At 36.4% G+C, this 26619-nt stretch overlaps 2 protein-coding genes across 4 annotated transcripts in view; both read left to right on the forward strand.

The window, feature by feature from the left end:
* Positions 1 to 1540: 1540 nt before the first annotated feature.
* LOC116001528 (cation/H(+) antiporter 28-like) lies at positions 1541 to 8553 on the forward strand. Its single transcript, XM_031241406.1, has 3 exons — positions 1541 to 1717; positions 1824 to 2801; positions 7333 to 8553. The coding sequence occupies exons 1-3, from the start codon at positions 1541 to 1543 to the stop codon at positions 8551 to 8553; spliced, it is 2376 nt and encodes a 791-aa protein (XP_031097266.1).
* Positions 8554 to 16602: 8049 nt separating this feature from the next.
* LOC116001893 (peroxisome biogenesis protein 1) overlaps positions 16603 to 26619 on the forward strand; it is an 18426-nt gene continuing 8409 nt past the window's right edge. The window contains exons 1-11 of one of the 3 annotated variants that reach the window (XM_031241841.1): positions 16603 to 16910; positions 16997 to 17170; positions 18913 to 19012; positions 20066 to 20545; positions 21214 to 21948; positions 22574 to 22665; positions 23315 to 23388; positions 23583 to 23805; positions 25021 to 25114; positions 25429 to 25583; positions 26054 to 26284. In XM_031241841.1, coding sequence (XP_031097701.1) covers positions 16704 to 16910; positions 16997 to 17170; positions 18913 to 19012; positions 20066 to 20545; positions 21214 to 21948; positions 22574 to 22665; positions 23315 to 23388; positions 23583 to 23805; positions 25021 to 25114; positions 25429 to 25583; positions 26054 to 26284 — 2565 coding nt within the window. In that variant the 5' untranslated portion in view covers positions 16603 to 16703. Of the gene's footprint in view, positions 16911 to 16996; positions 17171 to 18912; positions 19013 to 20065; positions 20546 to 21213; positions 21949 to 22573; positions 22666 to 23314; positions 23389 to 23582; positions 23806 to 25020; positions 25115 to 25428; positions 25584 to 26053; positions 26285 to 26619 lie in introns of those variants that run through there. The other 2 variants (XM_031241839.1, XM_031241842.1) reach the window with 2 other exon arrangements.

A 26619-nucleotide genomic window follows, 5' to 3' on the forward strand; every position in this document is an offset into this window, starting at 1 on the left:
TATATATATATATATATATATATATATATATATATATATATATATATATATATATATATATATATATATGTTTGAAAAAAAAACAATATATAAGAGATTTAAATTTAAGGAGTAATCCCAAAGAGATAAGAAACGAATGAAAATTTACTTAGGGTTAAATAGCACTGATCGTGCTCGCGTGAAAGAAAGTTTCTATACTATACAATTCAATAAACTTTAGAAAAGCTCTTGTATAAATAGTGGGGCAAATTGACTTCCCAAACCAATGTGGGACAAAAGCTTACTTTAAAGCTTTTTTTCCTCATTTTCCAACTCAAATGGGTTTACTTTGAAAACCAATTTTTCATTCACTCATTATCCATTTTGAACGTACAATATATCAATCTCTTCCTCTAACTATACAGAACCCAAATCCATTTTGACCTGACCCAAATCGAAAATGGATCTCACATATTTCTACCACAAAATAGTCACTTAAAATGTCATTTTATGCTCTCTTCCTTTCCAACATAACTCAATTGTTTTTTCACTATGTATAGTTACAAGATCAATACTAAAAGAAGCCTTTCGCATGCATGCATGTATTGCTACTTGTTTCTTCCCATGAGTACAGTGAGTTCGGAAAGTCATAATAAGTAGAGAGTAGAGAAAACAAGCTAAGGGGCCGGGTGGCGGACGAGGAAAAATGAATTGAAGAAGAGTTATGTACAAAGCACCCTCAACCAACTTAAAATTGATGGTAATTTTGTGTTTTGTTCTTTAACTGTACTGTGCACTATTAACACACCATTTTTGAGATTAAGGCCTGTTTGGTAAATAGTTAGTTTATCAATTAATTTTAACTTATTTAATCACTATTAACTATTTGACTCGGTTAGAAAATTAAGTGTTTGGTTAATCAGCTTTTTGTAACTGTACTCCAAAACGTTAAAATTCAAAAAATTACTCAAAGCAACTTTTTCAATTAACTTTTTGAGAAAAAATTATACCAAACAGCTATCAGCTAGCAGCTAATTTATAAACACATTTCTACACTCGACTAATGTTATCAACTAGTCATACCTTCTAACCCAATTAACTAATAGTCATTTACCAAACAAGGCCTATGTACTTTTGTCAAGAATATAAGAAGTAGAAATGAAAAAAAAAAAAAAAAAGCTATTTAATTTATAGTTCAACTCTAAATATAGTGCTAACAAACATTAAAAGCACCATCCAAGTACCAATCTCTCTCTATATATATACATAGAGAGAAAGAGAACATTTAAGTGTTCCCGATATGCAAGGTTTTTGTGTCCCTTCCTACAAGTCCTCCAAGTAATTAGGAGTAAAATGGGGCACCTTACTCCACGTGGTCATACAAAATTTGACCTTCAATTCCTCACGGAATTTCTCTCTCTCCCTTTCACAGACACTACCAAAAAAAAAAAAAGAAAACCATTTTCTCTTTCTGGACAACTCTCATTCTTCTGTCAAAGAAATCCCAATTCAGGCTTTTAGGAATCATATATATACATAATATCGGAAATAAGAAATAATAATGGATTTTCTAAAGAACAACGCGGCGGAGGAGGCGCGGTGCCAGACGGCGATGACAGTTAAAATGGCGTCCATAGCCGTTTACGCGTTAGGGTTCTTCGTCGCCATGGTGTTGTGCAACTTTGTTCACTTTCTCTTGCGCCCTATGTCTCAACCTCGCATCATTTCTGAAGCCGTGGTACGTCAAATCTTTCAATTCCCTCTTTATAATTTATTATTTAGATACAATAATAATACAGAAATGTTGAATTTATTTATATATAGCTTGTTAATTACTAGTGCAGGTAGGGTTGTTTCTGAGTAATCTCCGGACCGTACGAAAGCATTTAGACGAGAAAGATATTAAGGACACATTAAGCTACATTGTGGATGTTATAATGATATGTCACATGTTTGTGGTGGGCCTAGAAATAGATCCCAACATATTTCAACACTTACATCTCCCCGAGACTAAGGTTGCTTATTCCGGGGTGCTGACCACCTTTATACTAGCAAATTTTCTGATTCCGCCCCTGAAGATGTCCTCGGACACGATGATTAACATCGGACTCTGCCTCGTGCTGTCAGGCACGGCCTCTCCTTTACTCACCCGCATCATAACCGATTTAAAGATCGGTAAGTCGGATATCGGGCGGTTCGTGGTGGCGGCCGGGATCCACTCCGACGTCGTTTCGACCCTGCTCATCTCATTCGGGTACATCGTGTTCGACCCGTTCGAGAACTTCCAGAACCGCGACGCGCGGAGCGTGGCGAGGATGGTGACGACGCTGACGGTCCAGACGGCGCTGGCGTCGAGGGCGGCGCCGGTGGTGATGAACTGGGTGAACCACGAGAACCCGGAGGGGAAGTCCATGAAAGGGTCCCACCTGGTGATCACCATAGCCTTCGTGGTGTTGGTGTGCAGCACTTCGCCGTACTTCGGGCAGTTTAATAAGGTGCTGTCGGCGTTTCTTGCGGGGCTTTTCATGCCCAGGGATGGGAGGATATCCAGGATGATGATCACCAAGGTTAACTATATTTTTAGCACCATTTTTTACCCTTTGTTTTTCTTCTGGGTAGGGACTTCCGCACACCTCAACAAATTTGCGGTTGCTCATTGGCACACGTGGGTTAACGTTGTGTGCTTGTTCGTGATAACCACTGTCGGAAAAGTTGTCGGATCTTTGGTGTCGGGAATTATGCTTGGATTTAACTGGCCGGAATCCGTTGCAATTGGTTTGCTTCTCAATACCAAGGGCCATTTTCAAGTCTTCTTGGGTGTTGTCGGCATAGTTGTAAGCTTTTCTTCCTGCTACTTCTTCTGTTTTCTTTTTATTTTTACTAGTATTTTCACGTCTGCGATGCAAGAAATTGATTTTGTTATAATAAATATATTAAGAATATTTGATCCGTGCGATATTTTGAGATACACTAATATTTTGATATTCAGTAAGTATAACTATATTAAGAAAAAATTCACCTAGAAGTATAATAATGGAATAAGCACTTGAGTGTTTCTTAGTTAACTGTACATCGTTGATATTCTCTGGACTCCATTACTAAACAATAATGAGAAATAGCATAAAAGAATAGACAATATTCAATAGTATATTTATTCTTTGCTTTTGAGTGTATTTATAGAACAATTTTAATAGTCAAATAACAACCTGTATTTTATTTAAAATTATGAATTATAGCCAAGGACCTTGTGGTCCAGTGGTATCAAACCCTTCCCTTTATACGGGAGGTGGTGGGTTCAAGTCTCAGTGGAGACAACACCAACTCTTGTGCTTCAATAGGTTGAGAAAGTAAGTAGTTATGAACAGCCCGGACTATTTTAGGCGGAAAGTTAAAATTGACGATTTTGTTTTAATTAATAGTATAGATTACGTTGCAGGAAATATATGTACTATATTATTACAATTAGTAATTTTAATCTAGAATTGTATTACGAATAGGAAAGTAGGGAAGAATATATTTTATTAGGAATTGTATTATCATATTTTAATGTACAATTGTAGTATGAATAGGAATTGTATTACCATATACTTTACAATATTACGGAAACCTTAACAGGGCGTTTGGTTGGAAGAATTTAAATTTCAAATATCAACCTTAATCGAGTATGTTTTTTCTCAAAACTCTCAAATATTTTTTACAATATGTCTAGTTTAAGAGATACGGTATATGAGTAGTATTTGAATTTAATATGTTCTATTTATTGTGTATTTGTTAATTAATAATAATAATAATAATAACAATGGGCATTTTGGACTTTATACTACTTATTCCCTTTCAATTCCCATGTATACCAAACATTGGAATTGAAATTCATAATAATTTTATTCCCTCTAACCAAACATTGGAATTTAAACTCCCACTTTATTCCTATGTTATTCTGTTCCCATGGAATTGCAATTCTTTTCCCATCTAATTCCTTCCTTCCAACAAAACGCCTTGTAATTGTTGTATAGCCTTTTTTAGGCGGGAAGTTAAAATTGAGAATTTTATTTTTATTAATAGTATAGATTACGTTGCAGGGAAATATATGTAGTGTATTATTACGATTAATAATTTTAATCTAGATTTATATTACGAATAAGGAAGTAGGGAAGATTTAATTTTATTAGGAATTGTATTACCATATTTTAATGTACAATTGTATTAATAGAAATTGTATTATCATATACTTTATAATATTAAGAAAACCTTAATTGTACAAGAGTATTTTGGGCAGGAAGTTAAAATTGAGAAATTTGTTTTTATTAATAGTATAGATATGGATTTTTATAAGAGTTAATATAAGTTTTAATCTCTTGATTATATCTAATAAAACCTATAGTTTGATTTAGATCTATGTTGCCCAAAAAAGTACGAGGGTAGTGTTTCTTTGTTTAGGAAATGTTTCGTCTTTGAAATTCATTGAAAATTTTTTGAAAACGTTTTTGTGTTATTTCGTAATTAATCAAAAGTTCCGAACAAGTTTCATACTGTTTTCTAATTAAGTTCTGTTCGGAAACCTGAAATTATTTTTTGAAAAATGATTTTTAGAAAATATGATTTATTTTTTAAAAAAAAAATAATTTTCTAATATTTAGCTAAAGTTTAAAAATTACCTTTTTTAATGTTTAGTTGAAAATTAATAAATTGTATTTTTTTGAATTATTTGGTTCATTTTCTTGAAAATAAACATTATTATTATTATTATTATTATTATTATACTAATAAAAATAAAATAATAATAATAATAATAATAATAATAATAATAAGTGGTTGTGGTGATGTGGTAGTGGCAGTATGGTAGATGTGGTGGTGGTGGTGTTCGTGGTAGGGACGGACCCAGAAAATCATCTGAGGGGAATGAAGTTTAAATGACGTTAGAAATGTCAATGACAAAATAGCAAACACCCATAATAAGGTTCAAATACAAATTACATTATATATTACAATAGAATATTTTTGATGTAATGCATGATAGTTAGGACCGCAGCCAAAAACATACATGAGTTGTGATAAAATGTGAAATTTTAGAACACTTTGAAATGATTTTAAAATATGGAATAAGGCAAGTGCTGCTAGTGAGATTCCCATAATAAGGTTCAAATACAAAATACATTATATATTACAATATAATGTTTTTTATATAAAGATATTTTCCGTTAAATTGAATCTTTTTTTTTTTTTTGTTGACCAGTGTGAGTCTTTTTTCTTTTTTTTTTTTACTTTATTTTCTTTGAATACCCAAACATAAGAAAATTCGAAAAATGATTTATGAAAGTCATTTTTCGGGTTTCAAATGGACCCTTAATTAAAAATTCATAAACATGTTTCAAGAGTTAATTCCATTTTTTGCCATAGATTGAAGAATTTCCATTTTTGGTCCTACTATTATTAAGGTATTGTCAATTTTAGTCCACTTCATTAATTTTTGTCACATTGCGGCCAATTTTATTTAGTCCTTGCTACTTTTAGTCCACCGTTAAAATTTTCGTCAAATGGCCGTCCAAAACAAGGGTATTTTTGGTATTTTCATGCTTTGGTCATCTCCTTGACCCTTTGCAGTGGTTTTCCTTACACATTTTCATCTAATGAAGAGGTCCCCCATTTTCATCCAATGAAGAGGCCGGACCTCTTCATTGGATGAAAATGTGTAAGGAAAACCACTGCAAAGGGTAAAGGAGATGATCAAAGCATGAAAAGACCAAAATACCCCTATTTTGTATGGTTATTTGACAAACATTTTAACGGTGGACTAAAAGTGGCAAAGAGTAAATAAGACTGGCCGTAATGTGGCAAAAATTAATGAAGTGGACAAAAATTGGCAATGCCCTTATAACAGTAGGACCAAAAATGGAAATGACTCCCATAGATTTATAGGTTTTAATACAATTTTAGTCCTTTTTTTTTTCAAAACATTCTCCTTTGGGTTCTAGTATTATTGTGGGATGACCATTTTTTTGGTCCTCCTTAAAGAAATTGTTTAAATGGCGTTAAATACAATGACATTTTGTTATATTCAGTTCTAAGTGTTAAGTCATTTTCTTTTTTGGTCCTAGATTTATTATTTGTCATTCCACTTCTAGTTCTTTTTCTTTTTTTCAAAACATCCTCATTGGTCCTAACATTATTGTGGCATGATCGTTTTTGGTCATCCATCAACAAATATGTTTAAATGACATTAAAAATGACGTCATTAAATACTCAAAATCCTTCTTTTTCTTCTTGATAATCAAACTATTATCAATACATAAATATACTTCAAAATATAAAAAGGTGCAATTGAAAAAATCATAAGTGTACTTAATGACAAACTATTGCTTAAGTTTACTTAGCTTCATAAAAAATCTACACGACTTGTGGTTCTATTATTAAAAAGAAAAGAAAAAAAAAAGAGGATTTCGAGTGGTTAACAACGCCATTTTTAATGTCATTTAAACATATTTGTTGACAAATGACAAAAAATGGTTATGCCACAATAATATTATGACTAACATAGGTGTTTTGAAAAAAAAAAGGATTAAAAGTGGAATGGCACATAAGTATAGGGTAATTTATTGTGTGGACCATGGTCTACATAGCTGTGTGGATTATGAATATAAGGTATATTTTAATATACTAAAAGTACATTTTTATGTACTGAAGGTACATTTTTATTTGATAATATATATAACATAACGTCTTTTTAGTACTCAAATAATGTGCTTTACCTACACAAAATGTACTTTTTATTTATGGTCTACACAGCTGTGTGGACCATAGTCTATGTAATAATAATTGTAAATCTAGGGCCAAAAAAAGAAAACGACTTAACACTTATAACTGAATATAACAAAATGTCATTGTATTTAACGTCATTTAAACGGGTTTTTAAGGACTAAAAAATGATCATCCCACAATAATACTGAACTAAAAGTGAACCGACCCTTATATGTCTAGAACAAAAAAATGGAATTAACTCCATGTTTCAAACTAATAAGTTTTTTTAAAAAAATTTCTAGGTCAAATAAAAAATTTAAAAACATGTTTCTAACCCCTTAAAAAATACTAACCAAAAAAAAAAAAAAGTGTTTCCTATGTATAAAACAATGTTGATATTAATGAAGATGAATTGGTGACCACAGAGATATTGTCATCTTTTAGTTTGTCAACTTAGTTTTAGATGAACTTAATATGAAATTTTTATATGTACCCTATAGGGACTAAAATATGAATAACTTTCAAGTATAGTTAGCTATGATATTTATCAATCATCTTATTTCATGTCATAATATATATATGAACTATTTTCAGATCAGATCTACTTTTCCTCCTAAGATGAAGTTGGGTTTGAGTGTGATTCCGGAGGCCGTTGGGCTTCCAGTGGTGTTTATGACTTTTCTGACTATAGTCTACACCCCGTTGGTTGTGGCGAAGATCATTAGATGGGCGAGGAAGCGTTCGCCCACGCAAAAAATGGCACTCCAATTGCTTAGTGCATCCGACGAGCTGCGAGTCCTGCTTTGTTTGCGAGGCAAACAGAACGTTTCTTGCGCAATCAACTTCATTGAGATCTCTCGCGGTCCGGTAGAGCCTGGGATCATGATATATTTGACGGAGATGATTGAGCTGACCGACATGGTGGCGGCCACGATGGCTAGCAACCAAGGGGTGGTGGAGGACGGCGTGACGGTGACGGACCCGGAGGTGATTCGATTGAGAGAGGAAATTAATAGCTCGGTTCAGGCTTACGTTCCGGAGCGGAGCGAGGGGATTAACGTTAAACAAATGATGGCGCTCTCCACCTTGAATAACATGCACCAGGATGTCTGCATTCTCGCCGAGGATTTGATGGTTCACTTGGTGGTTATGCCATTCCACAAAAATCCGACGCCAGACGGGAAGCTAGACACCGGCCACTCTGGTTTTCGGCACGTGAACCGCAAGGTGCTCCGACACGCACCGTGTTCCGTGGGGATCCTAGTAGACCGGGGGCTGGGAGCTATAACGGTATCAAAAACAAGCATTTCCCTGAACGCTGCCGTCATCTTCATCGGTGGGAAAGACGACAGGGAGGCCCTGTCCTATGTGGGGCGCTTGGCGAGACATCCCGGAGTTAAACTCACGGTCATACGGTTCCTACTGGAGGCCGGCGAGGACAACGTGGCATCCAGAATCAGCAAAGCCAAGGCTGAGTCCTCCGAGCACCAGGAAGAGATGAAGCTAGACGACGAGTGCTTCGCACAGTTCTATGATCGGCACGTGGCCGGAGGGCGCGTGGCTTATAGGGAGAAGTATCTGGTGAATTCGGGGCAGACATTTTCGACGTTAAGGTCTTTGGAAGGGCAATACGAGCTGTTCATAGTGGGGCGAGGCGGGAGAGTGAACTCGGTGTTAACAGTGGGGATGAATGACTGGGAAGAGTGCCCGGAGCTAGGTTTGATAGGAGATATTCTTTCGGCTTCCGATTACTCGGTCGCCACTTCTGTTTTGATAATCCAGCAACATAGTTTTAAGGGGGAAATAGACGGTCTTCAAGAAGAATTCTCAATCATGTAAACTAAGGGGTTTGTATTCAATCATGACTTTTATAGACTTTTATCAATTTTAAAAGTTTGGTGGTATTGGTATTCAATTTAGACTTTATTCTTTAAAAGTCTAGCTATATTAGATTCAGACTTTTCAAAATTCTTTAAAAGTATATTGATATTCAATTCAGAGAGTTTTTAAAAGTATACTAGTATTTAAAAAGTTATTAACTTTCATAAACTATGTCAGAATATGATTTCTATAGACTTTTTATTCATTAATATAAATAGATGAAATCCAACCATCCAACCCAAACCTTTTCAACAATCTCTACAAACTTTTTTCTCTATGTTTAGACAAACTTTTCATCAATCTTACGGTACGTTTCAAACCTTTCATAAATATTCATATACTTTGCTACAAAAAAAATATTGTTGCGAACAGTAGCACAGCAAAAAAAAAAATGCTCCATTAAATTAAATGCTCGATTGTAATCTATATCAAAGCCCAATACACATATACAAGTAATGTTATGGGAACTTCAACTTTTGAACATCAAAGCCAGGTAATTAACTGCTCAATTGTAATCTATCTGAACAGATGAGTAAATCTAAATGCAAAACGCTTTATTAGCAAATCTGGCAACGCTTGATGAAATTATTGTTTTCGCCTTTTTGGGTTAAGTTATAATTTAGAGTTACTTCCAGCAATGATCCTCCGAATATGTTGAATTTTCAAAATTAGTTCCCAACTTTTAATTTGGACAAATTAGGTCCCTTGATATTCAAATTCTTTTCAACGTTGGTCCTTTCGTCAAATTTTGGTTAAATTGAGGTCAAATGAAGGGGTAAAATTGTCCATTCACCTGTTTAGTGTATTATTAATCGTATTTTTCATGTCATATACGCTGTATATATGAATATAATCTCAGTCGAAGTCTTAATCTAAGCCATATAATGAGATTATATTCATATATATAGCATATAGGAAAGGAGAAATACAAGTAATAATACACTAAACAGGTGAAATGACAATTTTGCCCCTTCATTTAACCTCAACTTAACCAAAATTTGACGAAAGGACCAACATTGGAAAGAATTTGAAAGTCGAGGAACTTAAATTGTCCAAATTAAAAGTCGGAGACCAATTTTGGAAAATCAACATAGTCGGAGGACCATTGCTGGAATTAACTCTTATAATTTATTTATGATTTATAAAAATATTTTTTTGGAAGAAAATTATAAATAATATATTAATAGAAGTTATGAAATGTTTGTAAGGGTGTATTCAATTAGAGTTTTAATGACTTTTTAATATGAAAAAGCTTTTAAAAGTCTATAAATGTTTGTCCTACGAATATATATAGACTCTTGCAGAGGGCAAATTATTGTGTGGACCATGATAAAATGTACATTTTTAATGTACTAAATGTACATTATTTTTGTATTGAATGTACATTATTTTTATACTATAAAAATAATGTACATTCAGTACACAAATAATGTATATTCTCTGAATACAATGTACATTATTTTTATATTAAATGTACATTATTTTTATATTGAATGTACATTATTTGATAGTGTGGTCCACACAGCTGTGTGGACCATGGTCCACACAATAATGATTGCTTACAGAGTTGATGAAAGTTTAAAAGACTCTAGGAAAGTATACGAAAACTCTACAAAAGTCAATTAAAATGCATCACTTTAAAAGTATTTAAAAGTTTTTAAAAATCTGAATTGAATACACCCCATTAAGATTATGGTCGATCACATGAAAACTTGTTGATAAGAAAAAATTAAGAACCAATATCAATCGGTCATTGGTCAGATCTTGAACACTACTTTTCTTCCATTTGTCAACTTTGAATTTATATTTGACATTTCATTCGTCTAACTTATGCCAGCGAAAAATGTGATCTTAAATATAAGGCTTTTGTTATTGTTTTCAAAGAAAATGACTATTTCCCCTCATTTGTTCACCCCCAATCATTCGTTCTTGATATTATGAAGTGTTTGGAAAATGGATTAACAACTAAATTTTGATTTCTTTGATCACCTCCAATTGTTGACTTAGTCAAACAATTAAAATGAGTATTCTGATAAACAACTTTTTGATTTGTCTTATTAATGTCAATAAGATTAAGATGAAAAAATTATTTTGAGTAGCTTATTGATATCAACTTATTTGCGGAGTTACCATCCAATTTAGTCATCGGATGTAATGATTTTTCTTAATTCAATCCTTAATATCTTTTTGTGTTGATCGAATTGGGCCATTGACTTCGATGATTTTACATAATTGAGTCCTTGACAATTAGAATCAATGTTTAGATTGAGAAAAATCACTATAGTCGATACTAAATTGGACATTAATAGAGAGAACATTATCAAACTATCATAATAAGGGACTCCCAATTGGTAACCCATCGAAGTCCATGACCCAATTAAACACACACAAAAAAAAATTTTAGGACTAAATCTTTTTTAAAAAACTATATATATATATATATATATATATAGAGAGAGAGAGAGAGAGAGATTTGTATTCAAATGAGGAAACATATCAGGGTGTTGACCGACCAACCAATTGGAGCTGTCCTCCGAACCTTTAGTTTGTCCGGGCGTATGGTCAAGTGGGCCATGATGCTCACCCAATTCGCAATGGAATACCGCCCAAGACCGGCTATTAAGGGCCAGGCCCTCGCTGATTTTTTGGTCAAATGCACGGCTCGAGAAACGGTCGGAAGAGTAGGTGTTTACGAAGACGATCGAGCGTGGGAGGTTGCCACAGATGGCTCAAGTAGCAAGAAAGGGGCAGGAGTTGGCATAGTGGTTACCACCCTAGAGGGGTTCAAATTGTACTATGCCCTCATTTTTTAGTTTGCTCCCACCAACAACGCAGCAGAATACGAGGCATTTCTAGATGGCATAAATCGGGTGAAATCGCTAGGGGCAACTTCGGTGAAAATCTCCACCGACTCAGCTCTCGTCGTCGGGCAGGTCCTGGGGACCTATGAGGCCAAAGGGGACCGGTTAGTCCAATACCGTGACCGCGCGGTAAGAGAGCTTAGCACCTTCCGATCGTACGCGGTTCAGCACGTCTCTCGATTTGAGAACGTCGACGCCGACATCCTGTCAAAGCTTGTTCATCAGGCACCGAAACATATTTCAAAAATTGCCCGAGTTGTGGAGGTACCCGCTGCTTGCATTGACATGCTTCAGGTCGCACCAATTAGAGAAGAGCATCACTGGATCTCCGACCTTATGAAATACTTGCAAACGGGTAAACTCCCCGAAGAGGATAGCCGGGCTCGGAAAGCTAAACTATGAGCCCCCAGGTTCGAAGTCGTGAACGGGAAGTTATACCGACGATCATATGGGGGACCGCTGATGAGATGTCTAAACTCTTTCGAGGCGGACCTGGTAATGACCGAGCTGCACTCTGGATATGCTCGGCCCACCAAGGAGGACGATCATTAGCAAGGCGGATCATGTTAATAGGGTATTACTGGCCGTCAATTCAGCTCGACTACGAGGAGCTCGCTAAAAAATGTGAATCTTGCCAACACTTCGCCAAAACACCAGGTCATCCGGCCTCCTTCTACAAACCCGTCAGCTCCGCCATTCCATTCACCAGGTGGGGAGTGGACATCCTAAAGCCTTTCCCCGAGCTCGCAGGTCAGAAGAAGTTCATAATAGTTGCGATAAACTATTTCTCAAAGTGGGTGGAGGCAGAGCCGTTGGCCACCATCACTTCCCAGAAATGTGAAAGATTTCTATGCCGCAATGTTGTTTCCTGCTTCGGAGTACCTGTTCAGCTCGTCACGGACAATGGCCGGCAGTTTGAGAGAAAGTATTTCCAAAATTTTCTAGCGACCATCAAGACCCGATCCACGAGAACTTCAGTAGCATACCCTCAGGGAATGGGCAGGTCGAAAACGCCAACTGCACCATCATGAACGATCTCAAGAAAAAGCTCGACTCCGCAGGTCGGAATTGGGCCAAAGAGTTACCATTCATATTGTGGGCATATAGGACCACCCCTCGGGAAGCAACAAAAGAGACCCCATTCACATTAGTTTACGGCGCCGAGGCGAGACTCCCTATTGAAGTGTGGATTCCCACTACTCGGGAAAGGGAGTTCGATCCAGTCAACAATGAGACCCTTATGGCTACCGACCTGGACACTCTGGAGGAACGAAGACAGTTGACGACCCGAAGAATCGCAGGTTACCAACAGAAAGTAAAAACACACCACGATTCTCGAGTCCGACCCAGATATTTTCAGGTGGGAGACTATGTTCTTCGAAAAAGATAAGCCAGTAAACCTCAGGACAGTGGGAAGCTAGCCCAGAGCTGGGAAGGACCCTACGTGATCTCGGACGTCATCATGCTGGGAACCTACAAGTTGGAAACTACCACCAGATGACCCGTAGATCGAATATGGAGCTCGGACAATCTGGTCTTGTCACTACAAGAAAAATCGCGACTTGCGACGGAAAAATTCCGTCGCAAAAACGCAAAATTCCGTCTTGAATCTCATTTTGCGATGGAATTTTGTGTTTTCGCAACAAAATTCATTCCGTAGCCTCAGGCTTGTTGTATTTCATTTCACGACGGAATTAGTTACCATTATCAATTCCATCGCCATAGCGCGACAGATATGTAAGGCGTCGCATTTTCTGTTGCCAATTTGTCAACATATTGGTGACAAAATTGATTTCGTTGTCCCATTATGTAGTGAAATAAACTTTACTTAAAAATTTAAAAATTTCCGCGACGGAAAAAATAACCGTCGTAGTTTCAGTCGTCACCCTCCGTCGTCAATTCATTGGCATGAAGATTATGTGGGGAATTTCCCACTTTGCGCCAAACATCACAACAGACTTCATTTTCGTCGTCAATTCTGTCGCAAAATCGCGACGCGAATATCGCTCGTTGCCTTTTCTGTCGCCACTGTGGTGACAAAACTTAATTCCGTCGCAAAATCCGTCACCAAAATGTGGACGCCAAAGTTTTCCCGATTTTTTTTCTTACTTTGCACCAAAAATTGTTACGGAATTGAATTCTGTCACCATTTCCGTCGCAACATTGCGATGGAACGTATTCCATCGCAAAATACGTCGCGAATCTGCAACGCATTACGTTCCGTTGCAATGTTTCCGTTGCAATTCGTGATTTTTCTTGTAGTGTATGTATTACCATTAAATGTATTATGTATGAACATTCTCGCTGAATGAACTTCAAAGTTCCAGTTAAACTCCCAACCGGATCAAGAAGATCCAAGTTTGTGGTCGAGAAGATCACAGCCCGACCATGGGCAGTCACGGATCGAAAAGATCCAAGTTTGTGGTCGAGAAGATCACAGCCCGACCATGGGCATTCACGGATCGAAAAGATCCAAGTTTGTGGTCAAAAAGATCACAACCCGACCATGGGTGTTCATGGATCGAGAAGATCCAAAGTTTGTGGTTGAGAAGATCACAGCCCGACGAGAAGATCCAAAGTTTGTGGTCAAGAAGATCACAGCCCGACCATGGGCATTCATGGATCGAGAAGATCCTAAGTTTGTGGTCGAGAAGATCACAACCCGACTATGAGCATTCACGGATCGAGAAGATCCAAGTTTGTGGTCGCTAAAATCGCAGCCCGACCATGGGCTAAGATCAGCGCTAACCAGGCAACTTGATCGGTAAGATCAACGTTGACCTCTAAGTTGAGGGGCCCGCCCGTGGGCTATCAGACTCAAACTATGAACAAACGCTATCAAAATCAAAGCATAGAAGTCTGAAATTGAAAACCAAACTAAATAAAGACAAAAAATGCATGTGCAAAATTGAAAACCGAACTGAGTAAATAACAAACGTTACGGTCAAATAAAAGAGAGAAAGATTTGTTCAAAATACCCGTTATGCTCAGCACAAAGCCCAGGCCCGAGCTCTGGAAAGTTCCTACGATATATTACAAAATAAGGGATTAAACCCAAAACCCAGTTCAGTCCTTGACGGGCGCAGTGGGATCGACAACGGGTGTCGGATCGGCGTATGGCATGGGCCTAGGGTCGGGTACCTCATCGGGCATGATCTCCATTATGGTCGCCAGATCCTTTTCATTCAACGACTCCGTAAGTGCCGCCCGGACTCCTGTTGCATCGCCAATCGACCTATGGAGTACGCCCACTTGCCATAACCCCAGGTCAGTTCTTCCCTGACCTTGTTGTGAATGAAGGCTCGAAAGAAGGCCTTAGCTTCAGCCTTGTCCCGACACAAAAAGGCCGACAGACTGGTGTAATCAGATATCTTCCTGCTCATCTCAGCCGTCTCACTCTTGGCAGCCTCGACGTCCCGCTCCGCTAGCGCTACCTGACTTTCCAAGGCATGTACCTTTCGCTCAGCTCTTTGTCTTTCGCGGCCAAGCTCTCCTTCAAGGGGTTGACCTCCCTACGCACCACATTCTCGGCCGCTTTAGCATGGCAGAAGAGGTCGTTGGTCATGTGAGAAAGCTGCACGAGTATCAAGCAGTTAGCGTTTACTACCGAAAGCTATAAAAGCTCGTATGATCGGTAAGCCTTACCAGAGGACGTTCTGTGCGATCATCTCCCCGACCTGGTCAGTCTCCAGGTCTTTGATGGCCTCTCGAGTTAGAATCACGGTCTGAATCTTTTCGAGGAAGTTCACCATTTGTTCCCCGCATTTGCAGAGGGCATCCAAAATGGGAGTAGAGCCCTGGGGGTTAGGGCGTTTTTGCCTTTTCAGAGGCTGGATCTCCTTAACGTCTGGGTCCGAAGACTTCTTTTTCCCGCGCCTAATCGAAGCCCGAGTGACTTGAAGGTCCATCGCCGCAGGCGCCGTTTCAGAGGCGCCCAGAGGAAGAGCTGTCGGCACCGATTGTTCAGAGGCCGTCGCCGAGGGTTGTGTTGTCTTACTCCCGCCCAGGGTGACCTTGGGGCGGGGCCTTTTGGGGCTGGCAGAAGCGGTGGCGAAGCTCCTTTCCAAGATCATCTCTGCAAAAAGAGGAAATTATTAAAACGGAGAACGAGGTCAAAAAACCTGGACTGCAATAAAGGTAAAGGTCGGGTCTGAGATGACCCGTGTGCAACGACCTTTGTTGGTCGATTCGGGAGCTGTAACTGGAACATCAATGGTTACGATAGCCTTCTTGGGAATGTACTTCTCTGGTCGGCTATAGTCCATAGGCTCGAGGCCGGCTTCTTTTACGCTCTCGGGCGAAAATCCAGTACTCATAGGACTCTGTTGAGATTTTTACGACCGTGTTCTTAAGGGCTCGAGTCGCTGTGGGATATTTGTGTTTTGTATAGTGGTTAGACCAAGCCCGGGGGACCGGAAGTTCCCAGGTGTACTTAACGGAAACAATGCGGTTCTTCCCTATAGGGTAAGGGAGTTCGGGTTTAGCTCAAAAGGCTCGACTACGAGCGGACTAGGGTTTAAAGGCTCACACGAATACAGTAGAAAATAAACATAAAATATAAAATAAGAAGGTAGGCGAGGGTCGAGATTCACTTGTAAAAGGTTTGAGAAGCAGCAGCTGAAACCCAGAGTAATCGGCGGCAGGTCGGGCACCTAAAAGTACATTATTTTTGTACATAAAGTACATTATTTTAGAGTACATTATTTAAGTACTGAAAGTACATTATTTTATATATACTATCAAATAATGTACCGTTAGTACAAAAGTAATGTAGTTTTAGTATAACAAAAATGTACATTATATTCATGGTCCACACAATAATTTGCCTAATTATACTACCACCGTCAATCATTCTATATCATAGATCATACATAGTTCATCTTGTAAGGTGTATCACTAACATAAAATATATATATTTTTAAAATACATTATTTAAGTTATGAAAACTCATTACTTTTACTATATCAAATAAAGAACCTTTAATATACAAATAATGTAGCTTTAATATATTAAAAATAAATATTTATTTATGGAGCCACCATCTCTATAAGTATAACTGCGACAATTATAATATACTCCGTAGTTACAATTACCCTTCTAATTTCACGAAAAGAAGTCTCCATCTGTTAACAATTTCAATCAAAGTCAATCGAATTAAAGGGATCAACGTCCTCGGGATTGTCAAATATCTATGACTCCCTGATACAAGTATACCGCCGAGCAACTGCAAAGGATAGAGTGAGTGGTATGGAGTTTGACGTGAGAGTATCGGCCGGAATCGAGAGCTGCTTCGTTTCGCTTCCGATTACACTTATAAATACCTTAGCGTCCACCGCCGGCTCCGCCTACCTTCCTCCGGTTCTTGCTCTCCAGCTCCGCTCTTCCCACAACAACCTCTGGCACGTCGCTTGGTCCGGCTCCGCCTCTTCCCCTCCTTCGGCTTCCTCTATCCAGGTCCCAATTTCAATTCCCGCGCCTGCAGGATTTTTTGTTATTTTACTCCTTCGGTTCCTAACTTACGTTTCAATCAATTCACGAAGATTGCTCAGCAATATGCGGAGTGTATCGGGTTGTCGGACGGGACGGTTGTTGAAGTTCGAGTTGTTTCCAATTTGCCTAAAGCGAGTATGGTTACCATAGAGCCGGACACTGAGGATGATTGGGAGGTTATGGAGCTGAATTCCGAGCTTGCAGAGCAAGCTATTCTAAAGCAGGTCAATATAATTTGTTTATTTATATATTTTTATTGGCGTGAGTTTTTATCTAGCAGATTATGTGCTTTAAGTTGTTTGGTTGTTTGTGTTTTTGTTTAAGATAAGAAATTGAATTCTTATGTATTGCTTATTTCATATATCTTGTTAATTATGCCTCATTTTCTGTTTCTACTTTAGTATTTGTTAATGTTAAATATGAAGTTGGATCCTTTCAATGTGAATTTGGTATATCCTTTGCAGATTATGAAGTCTGATTTTCCCTTACCTTTTATTTATGCATATACATTGGTTAAGTAGTTGCTACTGATTCAAGCCTTGACACCATGTTTTCAGTAGGCGCTAGGCGCTAGTCGGGCGGTAGACTAGCACCTAGCGCCTAAGCAGTACCTAGGCGGCGACCTATAAAAACAAAAAATTTAATTATGTGTGTGGGTGTATGTCATATATATATATATATATATATATATATATATATATATATATATATCTTACTTCTCTTACTTATATAAATAAATAAATAAATTTAAACATATATAAATATAATAATAAAATTAACAAGGCCGACTCGCTCGAGTTAACTCGGCTAACTCTGCCGAGTTGGGCGAGTTAACTCGGCCAAATTCGGCCCAGACGGCTGAGTTAGGCGCTAGGCGGACGCCTAGGGAGCAATTCGCCTCGGTCTAGGAGCGCCTAGCGCCTAGGCGGGGATTTTTGCAACAGTGCTTGACACAATAAAAGACAAAAGCAAGTTCCACCATGAGGTCTCACTCTCCTTTTGCTTTTAAACTTTGAAAATGATATTAGTTCAATTGTTTGTAAAAAAATTGATTTTGAAGTTGAAATAGAGGCGAAGATGTAAGATTACATATGTTAGCCAAAATTCCTAAAACAAAATGTTTTTGGTGTGAGAATTGGGAAGTTGGTCAATGAATTTGATGTTGATTATAACTTTGTGTCCCATGTATTTATGTACATATTCTATATATGTATGTATACATATATGCACATGTATATATAATATATGTGTATGTGTTGTGTGTGTGTGTGTATACATCTAAAGGGGTATTTTTTGTCTTATGAAAAGTTAGTTATTCAAAAGTTTTTTAGAATTTAAATTTATAGACCTAATACTAGGGGGGCTGTGGAATTGACTATTCCAATTTCAAAGAGAATAGCCAATTCTATGGAATTCTATTTTGTAGAATGCTATTCTATACTAGCTTATTCCACAAATTAAACACCATGTTAGAGAATCACTAATCAAGGAGCAAGTGAGGAACAGAACTGTACAATATAATCAACACTATCTTCACTCTCCCTTGTACTACAAAGTTCTTTAAGATGAATATACTTCACATTGTGTTTTGGTAAATATCTGAAGTTTTTGGTAAATCTATGCATTGAGTTTATGATGATGACACTTTAAATTTATTGGAACACAATTGGTTATTTTAGGATTAACATGCTTGCTTCTAATATTCTTAAAGAGTATATTCGTGTGTTGAGATTATGATGTTTATGGTTTACATTTAAAAGAAACACATTTGGCTGTTTTAGGATTAACATGCTTGATTGTAATCTTATATTTATACATGTATGTCAAGAAAAAGCACATAATTCTATTTATGCTTGTAAATACTATGGAGTTGGTCTATAAAGTAGTCTTAGTGTCTTACCTCTTTAAAGAGAGAAGTATTTTAATTTTAAATATTGTGTTTTAAGTTGGTTATTTTGTAATGCAGCTCAGTATTGTCTATGAAGGAATGAGATTCCCTTTGTGGCTACATGGGCAAAGTGTTACAAAATTTTTTGTTTCCTCTACCTCTCCAAAGACACCGGTAGGTAAGATGACCTCAGTTTCCTATTTTGTTTTTGGCGGCAACATTTCTTAATTGTGCTAAATTTTCTAGATAGCTTCTTGATTTTCTTTGAATTGATAAGGTTACATCATTTTTGCTGTGTTGATACTTGATATGATAAAAAGTTTGATTGATGCATATCTTAGTTTATGGTTATTGTTTTAATATAATGTCATGACATTCTTTCTTGACTGGCCCTAAGCAGTTTGTGCTTAACATCTGTCTACATAATTCTGATTTCCCTACTGCTGAAAAGCATCCAAATCTTTGGATGTTGTGATGATTATAATCAAACTCTTTAAATTTGGTAATCTCACACCAAGATTTGAAACATCCGTGCAATTTTATCCATTTTCTTAATTGAACCTATCCGATATGCAATAAAGCCTTTTTGGATAGAATAACTTGTAGAGTGAGAGTTTCATTTTAAGTTTCTGCATAGTAGTTGGCTGTCATTGGCATGTGTTGTATTCTAGTGTCATTCATCTCTTTCTACTTAATGCTTCCAATTATATAGTGCTTCTATCATGTCATCAAATTCAGAAAGAAACTTGTTTTTAATAGCTCAAATAGTCACAGTAGACCAAAATTGGATCTAATATAGGAATGGTAATTGCGATTTGACTTGAATATTCACCCACATTAGCCTAGTGTGGGTTTGGTTTTTTGGGTGACAACTTGTTAAAATTTTCACTAATGGTAGCTACAAGTTGGGGTTGGATTTTAAAACTACCACCTGTGTATCATTCCTCCAAATATGCTAAGTTTGGTTAGTCTTATTTTTAGGTAAAGTATATTGTTGTCCTGGGATTACCAAGCTTGGTTTCCCTAGAATTTGCCTAATTTCTAATTTGGTTAAAATTCTTGCTTGTTTCTTTTTATATTGCATGTTCCTGTTCTTGAATTTCATGTTCATTCTGAACCTTAAGTTTCTTTCAAAAAACTTTTAATCAAACACTCTGGAGCCAGATTTCTTATTAGTTGTTAGCTTTTGAAAGTTTATTTCCAAACTTTCTGACTTGTGAAATGGTTTCAGTACAACTTGTCCCAGGAAGTGAAGTTGCAATTGCCCCAAAGAGACGGAAAAGAAATTTGAGTTCTGAAGAAGAGTCATCAATAGCTTCTGATGAGATTTCCATCACAAAGGCACTACTGAGAGTCCAAGATCCAGCTGAGCAATGTATTCACAAATATGGAGGGTGTGGTGATGAGATGGAAGTGACTCTCACTTCTGCTATCTTGATTCATCCAGAGACAGCTAATCTCTATTCTTTTCATTCTCTTGAGATGGTGGTAATAATGGCCAGATCACTACCCAAAGAGAGCAAAAAGGGTAATCAAACAGATAAAGAAAAAACCAGTGCAAAACCAAAGGAAGTAGATGGTGGAGTGCATAGTTACAATCAGGATGACAATGAAGCTGTAGTTCGTCTATTATTTTCAAAATCAGTTGCTAAAGGACATGTTATGCTTCCATTGCCTCTTCGACTTTATTTGAGAGCATCACTGCACTCATGTAGGTTTTTCTTTTAACAAATTCTTGTCTTATGGAGCATCTAATTTACTTCATGCATCCTATTTTATGACACTCCTTTTCTCAATTAGCATATCTAGTTTTTCATCTTTTTATTTCTTATGAGAAATCAGGCTTTTGTTAATTAGAATGGAAACAAATTGCATATTTTGAGGACTAGAGATTCTTTAGAAAGGGAAAAGAGATACTATGTCTAAACATATCTCTGCAATCTCTCTGTGATACTTTATCCGGGGTTCCATTGGTAAAATCATTGCGGCCATATACCAGAAAGATGATGTTAGAGAAAGTCAAGGGGATTGTTGAGAGTTTATCTGAGTTTTCAAATTTCAAAAATCATGTGGCTGGGATGCCTCACTAGTTTATATAAATAGGTCCTCTTGTATAGCTCTATGCATGGATACAATACACACACACATTAAGTTTAACATATGACAAGAAGACCACTTTGTTATTTGAGCTGGTCATATTATTCCTAAGCGAAATATTGGTTGATTCTAGAGGTTGAGTCTTTTTATTATTCCTCAAACTATTGTCCAACCAAATGGGTGGCAGGGGAGGAAGAATATTTTATGTTCTGACATTGACAATGTCTCTTTCTTTTATGTAATGGAAATGCATTGCTGGTAAACAATGTTATTTGCTTCCAGGGGTATTTGTGAAGAGATCCAACTTTAACTTAGAGAAAGAGATCCCTTTTGTCTCAATTTCACCCTGCCAATTTAAAATGATTGAGGAGGATGGGGATTTTGGAAGCAATGAAGCTGAAGTTTTGGCCAACAGGAAGAATCACAAAGTGAGGACCAACTCACACACTAACATGGGTGTGATTGATTGGTCAGTACATGAGAAAATAGCTATGAGTTATTCTTATGAGTCTCCAAGCAACAAGAACAAGGAAACCAAGTACAACAATATGAAGGGAATAACTAATGTCCTTCGTGCATGGTTTCTGGCTCAAATTGATGCCACTACATCACTGGCAGGGGTAGGAGTCAATTCATTGATTTTAGGGAATAAAACATTACTTCACATAAAAGTTCCTGGCAATAGATTGATAAAACATGGAAAAGTACAAACACAAAATTCTGTTCCTTTTGGAAGCAAAGATGGAATTGGAGAGCAATCAGTAGATCTCTTTTATGTATTGTCTATTATTGACAAATCTGCACCTGCTGAAAAGACTGTTGCATATCAACTTGTATTTGATGAAGGAAATGACATCTCTACTACTATGAGACACATGGAAGTGTTACTTGGAAAGTTGCAATTGAGTGATGGGTTCTCTTTTCAGACTACTGCTGAGAGTTTATCAGCAAAAGACCCCAATATGACAGTTTCATCATTGAATTGGATGGGTAGTGCTGCCTCTGATGTGATTGCCAGTAGGTATTCTCCCCATTTTTGTTGTTCAATGTGCCCTTGGGCCTTGGATGATCCTGTTGGTTAACTTTCTCTAGAAGTGATGAACAAGTAGTTTAGGATACTGATGTCATATAATTCAGATTTTGGAAGTACAATTAAGCTCATTGGTAGTCCATAGATTTTTCACCTTTATTGCTTTTGGATGGCCCTGCTCTGTAATTCTTATTGCTATCTCCAAAGGACAAAAGGTTTCATACATTTATACAGAGCTCTAGCTTTCTACTTTCTAAATTTTATGCATTACGTAGACAAATTTCCTTTTAATGAAAATCTCAGTCTTCCATATCTTTCCTAAATATCTCTAACAAATTCATTTGCTAGCCAGTGGTGACTTAATTGTCATTTATCATTTTCTCATGTAGTGTGTAAACATATTAATTGCTGGAATTTGGTTGGTTAAATAAAAGAAGTAATAGAAATGCATTTCTTTTCAAACCACACTAACAATGCCAAATCATATTCAAGTTCTGAATTTATGGGCTTGATTTCTGATTTTGTATGCATTGTGAAATATTTCTGATATCCAAGATGGTTACTATCTGCTTTCTTTTTCTCATTTGACTTTATACAATATTTTATGTGCAGGATTGACAGTTTTATTATCTCCTACTTCTGGGATGCTGTTTAGTACATATGATCTTCCTCTGCCAGGACATATTCTAATTCATGGTCCTCCTGTGAGTTTCTTGGAGTGTTACGTTTTTAATTTTGGTTAGGAAAAGAACCTTTACAATCACTTCAGCTGGTGTGTTATTCCATATATCTCCTATTGGCTTCCAATTCTTGTCCGCAACATAAAAATTTCTCATCACTTTTCATTGTGTTGGTTTAGTAGTTTGTTGGTCAATATATCCAAAAGAGTTTAGAGTCTTAACCTAGACTGTAAGGTCAGATTCCTTGTTTAATCAGACCTCAGTTATCACACTAGCAACATTATTATTATTATCTATACTATTGTACATTCCTGACCATGCTTGAATTCATGCCTTTTGTTGATATGCTCATTGCTGAGATCACTGGAAGGATTATATATTATAAAGAAAATTGAATAAGATTAGGAGAACCTGGATAAAGAGTGCTCAGAAGTCCATCACCCACCATCCCTAGGGGAGGGTTTCCTGTTCTGCTACTTATCACTAGCTTAAAGTGTTATATGAACCTTTATAAGCAGCATATAAAAGATCACAATGGAGTTGGAAATTACTGCTGTCATTGAACTTCCACTTGATATGAGTACTTGAATTCCCTATTCTCACAATGGTACTCTTCAATATAATATTCATGAAATTTGAGCATTTTTGTTTATTATATACTGTTTTGTTTTAGGGTTGTGGGAAGACGCTACTAGCTACCATAGCTGCAAAAGTTCTTGAAGAAAATGAAGAAATCCTGGCACACATGTAGAACCTTTTTCATCCCTTTCATTTTTCCTCCAAAATAAGTGTTTGTGTGTGTGTGTGTTGTTGCTGCAATTCAGCTTATTGTTGCTACTGCTGCATTCTTTTAAACTTAGATGCTTGCTCTCATGTTTTGTTATGTTCTCTTATTTACTTCTGCTGATACTGGAATACTTTTTGTTTTATACATTCTGCAGAGTTTCTGTGTCTTGTTCTAAACTTGCTTTGGAGAAACCCTCTTCCCTTCGTCAAGCCTTAATAAGATACATATCAGAAGCCATGGAACATGCTCCTTCAATCATAATATTTGATGATCTTGACAGCATAATTGCATCCTCCTCTGAATCAGATGGTTCTCAACCTTCATCCTCATCCACCGCCCTTGTACAATTCTTTGCTGATATCATGGACGAATATGAGGTAAAAATTAATTGTGTGTGTGTGGCATGTGTATTGCAGTAGTAATTTGGTATGCCATGGTGCACCTAGCTAGTAAGTTGCATTGTGTAAACAATGTTCTTGTGTTATAACTGAAATAAATTAAACATTGCTAGCAGCATTTTGAAATAATAAACTAAAACTACTAACCTAATTCTTCAAAATGATGATAACAGTAGTAGTTATAAAGTAAACTAGTGTAACCCCTGAGTGATTCTCAAATATATTTATAATTAACTTATTATGATTAAATTAATTTATTATGAATATTATATTATGATTGTTAAGAGTCCCACATCAGAAAATAAGGCCATGGGTTATATTAACTAATTGATTGGATTCAATCTTTTAGTTTGGTTTGGTCCATGTGCATTACAACCCAATTGAGTGACATTGACCCAATCTTAGATTCTAACAATGATTAAATAAATAATATTGAATGTGAACATGTATATCTTTTTCTTCTTGATCATACATGGAGGAATTTTTCAGTAAAGAGATAGTGTTAACTATAATAATTTTAAGCTTATTCCATTGTGTGTGTGTGTGTGTGTGTTTTTTTGTTTTGTTTTTTTTGTTTTTTTTTTTTTTTTCAAGTACCTTAGTGACAAATGGTAGTTTAAAGTATTTATATTGGCAAGTTTGAATAAATCTCATCGTGTGATGAAAGATGCAAAATTTAGGAGAATATACTTTGTAAATTAGAGGGAGGGAAATGTTATAGACTTTATAGTAACTTAACCACTCATTTCTCAACCAATCAGAATGAATTTACAAAACTCTCTTTTATTATAATTACAATAGATTTCACTTAGATCCCCAGAGATTATGGCTAGTAGACCTTTACAAAGTCTTTCTTCAAATCAGGTAATGAAAAGTTTAGGAGTATAATAGGAAATAAAATTGTACTTTGGAGTTTGGACTAAAGTGAAATAAAGAATGAAAATTCAGGGGGTTCAGCGTTCAGGTGTAACTATTGAAGCAGGAAGGAATCGAAGTGTTACTAGCCTAAATCTAAGTGATTATCCCTAGTAGTCATATTGATACTAATATAATAATAAAAGTAATAATGATAAAATGCTTTAAACATAATAATGATAAATATGCCCATTATAAATTGAGACTTTGTTTCTTTCTCAACAGTCTCTGCATCACAATCCTTTGAACTAATAGAATTTACTTGTGTAAATCAAAAAGGAAAAGCGAGCAAACACATGTGGAATCGGGCCTGTTGCATTTGTAGCTTCCGTGCAGACCTTGACTAGTATCCCACAAACATTGAGCTCTTCTGGTAAGTGAACTATGTTTGTAAGGTTGAGACATTGTCAGGTGATCCCGATACATTCAGAAAGACCCTGAGTTTGTTTTTATAACCATTTTTAATCTCTAAATTGCAAGAGTTTGACTTTTGATTAACTCAGGGAGATTTGGTTGTCATGTCAAACATGGCTTGTGTCAGGGCCTTACTGAATCATGGAATTCATAACTTAAACTCTTAGAGACCTTATCTAGTGGTCCCAATACATTTAGTATATTGGGATCCTGAGCGAGTTTGTTTTTAATATCATTTCATAATTGTAAGACTTTGACCTTTCATAAACTCAGGGAGATTTGATTTTCACATCAAACTTCTGGCTCCTGCTGCAACAGAACGTGAGGCCTTACTGAGACATGAAATTAATAAGCGTTCTTTACAATGTTCCCATGATGTCTTGGTGGATGTAGCTTCCAAATGTGATGGATATGATGCATATGATCTGGTATTTTCTTCAGCACAAACTTTGACCTTATATTTATTGGAGGGAAAATACTTTTTTGGTCCCTCAATTGTTTTGCAACTGTCAATTTAGTCCTTAATTTTTAATTTGGTTGAATTGACCCTTCAATTGTTTTACCAATTTCAATTGAAAATCAATAGCTCTTAATGTTCCTAAATTAGTATCCATCAGCATATGATTCCCCCAATAGTATAGTTTTTCTCAACAGTTACAACTAGGACTATGCTAAGGTTTATACTTTCTTATATTTCAACATATTTCATCTTTGTTATGTTTTATGAATTTGATCACATTTCTAGAAAGTGCTCAAAATCTCCCCATGTATTTGCAGTTCAGATATTTTTCTGTCAAACAAGAAAAGAGCAATATAGCATTGACATGGGTGTCTTCCCTTCAATGAATGACACACAGACATATCTATGTTTTATTTATAACCTTACATTGTTATACAGGAAATACTGGTTGATAGATCTATTCATGCTGCTGTCACTCGTATTTTATCCAGTTCATCAAGTTTAAGCGACAAAGAAAGACCTACTCTAATTAAGGATGATTTTACTCATGCAATGCATGAATTCCTTCCAGTTGCAATGCGTGATATTACTAAACCTTCTTCAGATGGTGGACGCACTGGTTGGGAGGATGTTGGGGGTCTTAATGACATCTGCAATGCTATAAAAGAGGTAATTGTTTTCTTATCTTAGTGGTCTTAAAATGTAATAATTTTATAATTTGATTTATTTTTATTTTTATCCTTTCAAAATGGTAGCATGATTTGCAATTAGTAATATGATGTCTTATTTTTTATTATCTCTAACTTTTTTCTTTATTTTTTGGGCATTCAATTTTCTCTTACTTTTAAGGTTTTGGGTACAGGGTAGGAGGGTGGTGCATGTTTTTTCTTGCTTATTTTGGAAATCCAAAATTTAGGACCAACATTAATTTTTGAGAAAAGTTTTTTTGTTTTTTTGTTTTTTTGTTTTTCTTTTTTTTTTTTTGGGGGGGGGGGGGGGGGGGG

The sequence above is a fragment of the Ipomoea triloba genome, chromosome 13 (assembly GCF_003576645.1).
Source record: "Ipomoea triloba cultivar NCNSP0323 chromosome 13, ASM357664v1".
NCBI lineage: Eukaryota > Viridiplantae > Streptophyta > Magnoliopsida > Solanales > Convolvulaceae > Ipomoea > Ipomoea triloba.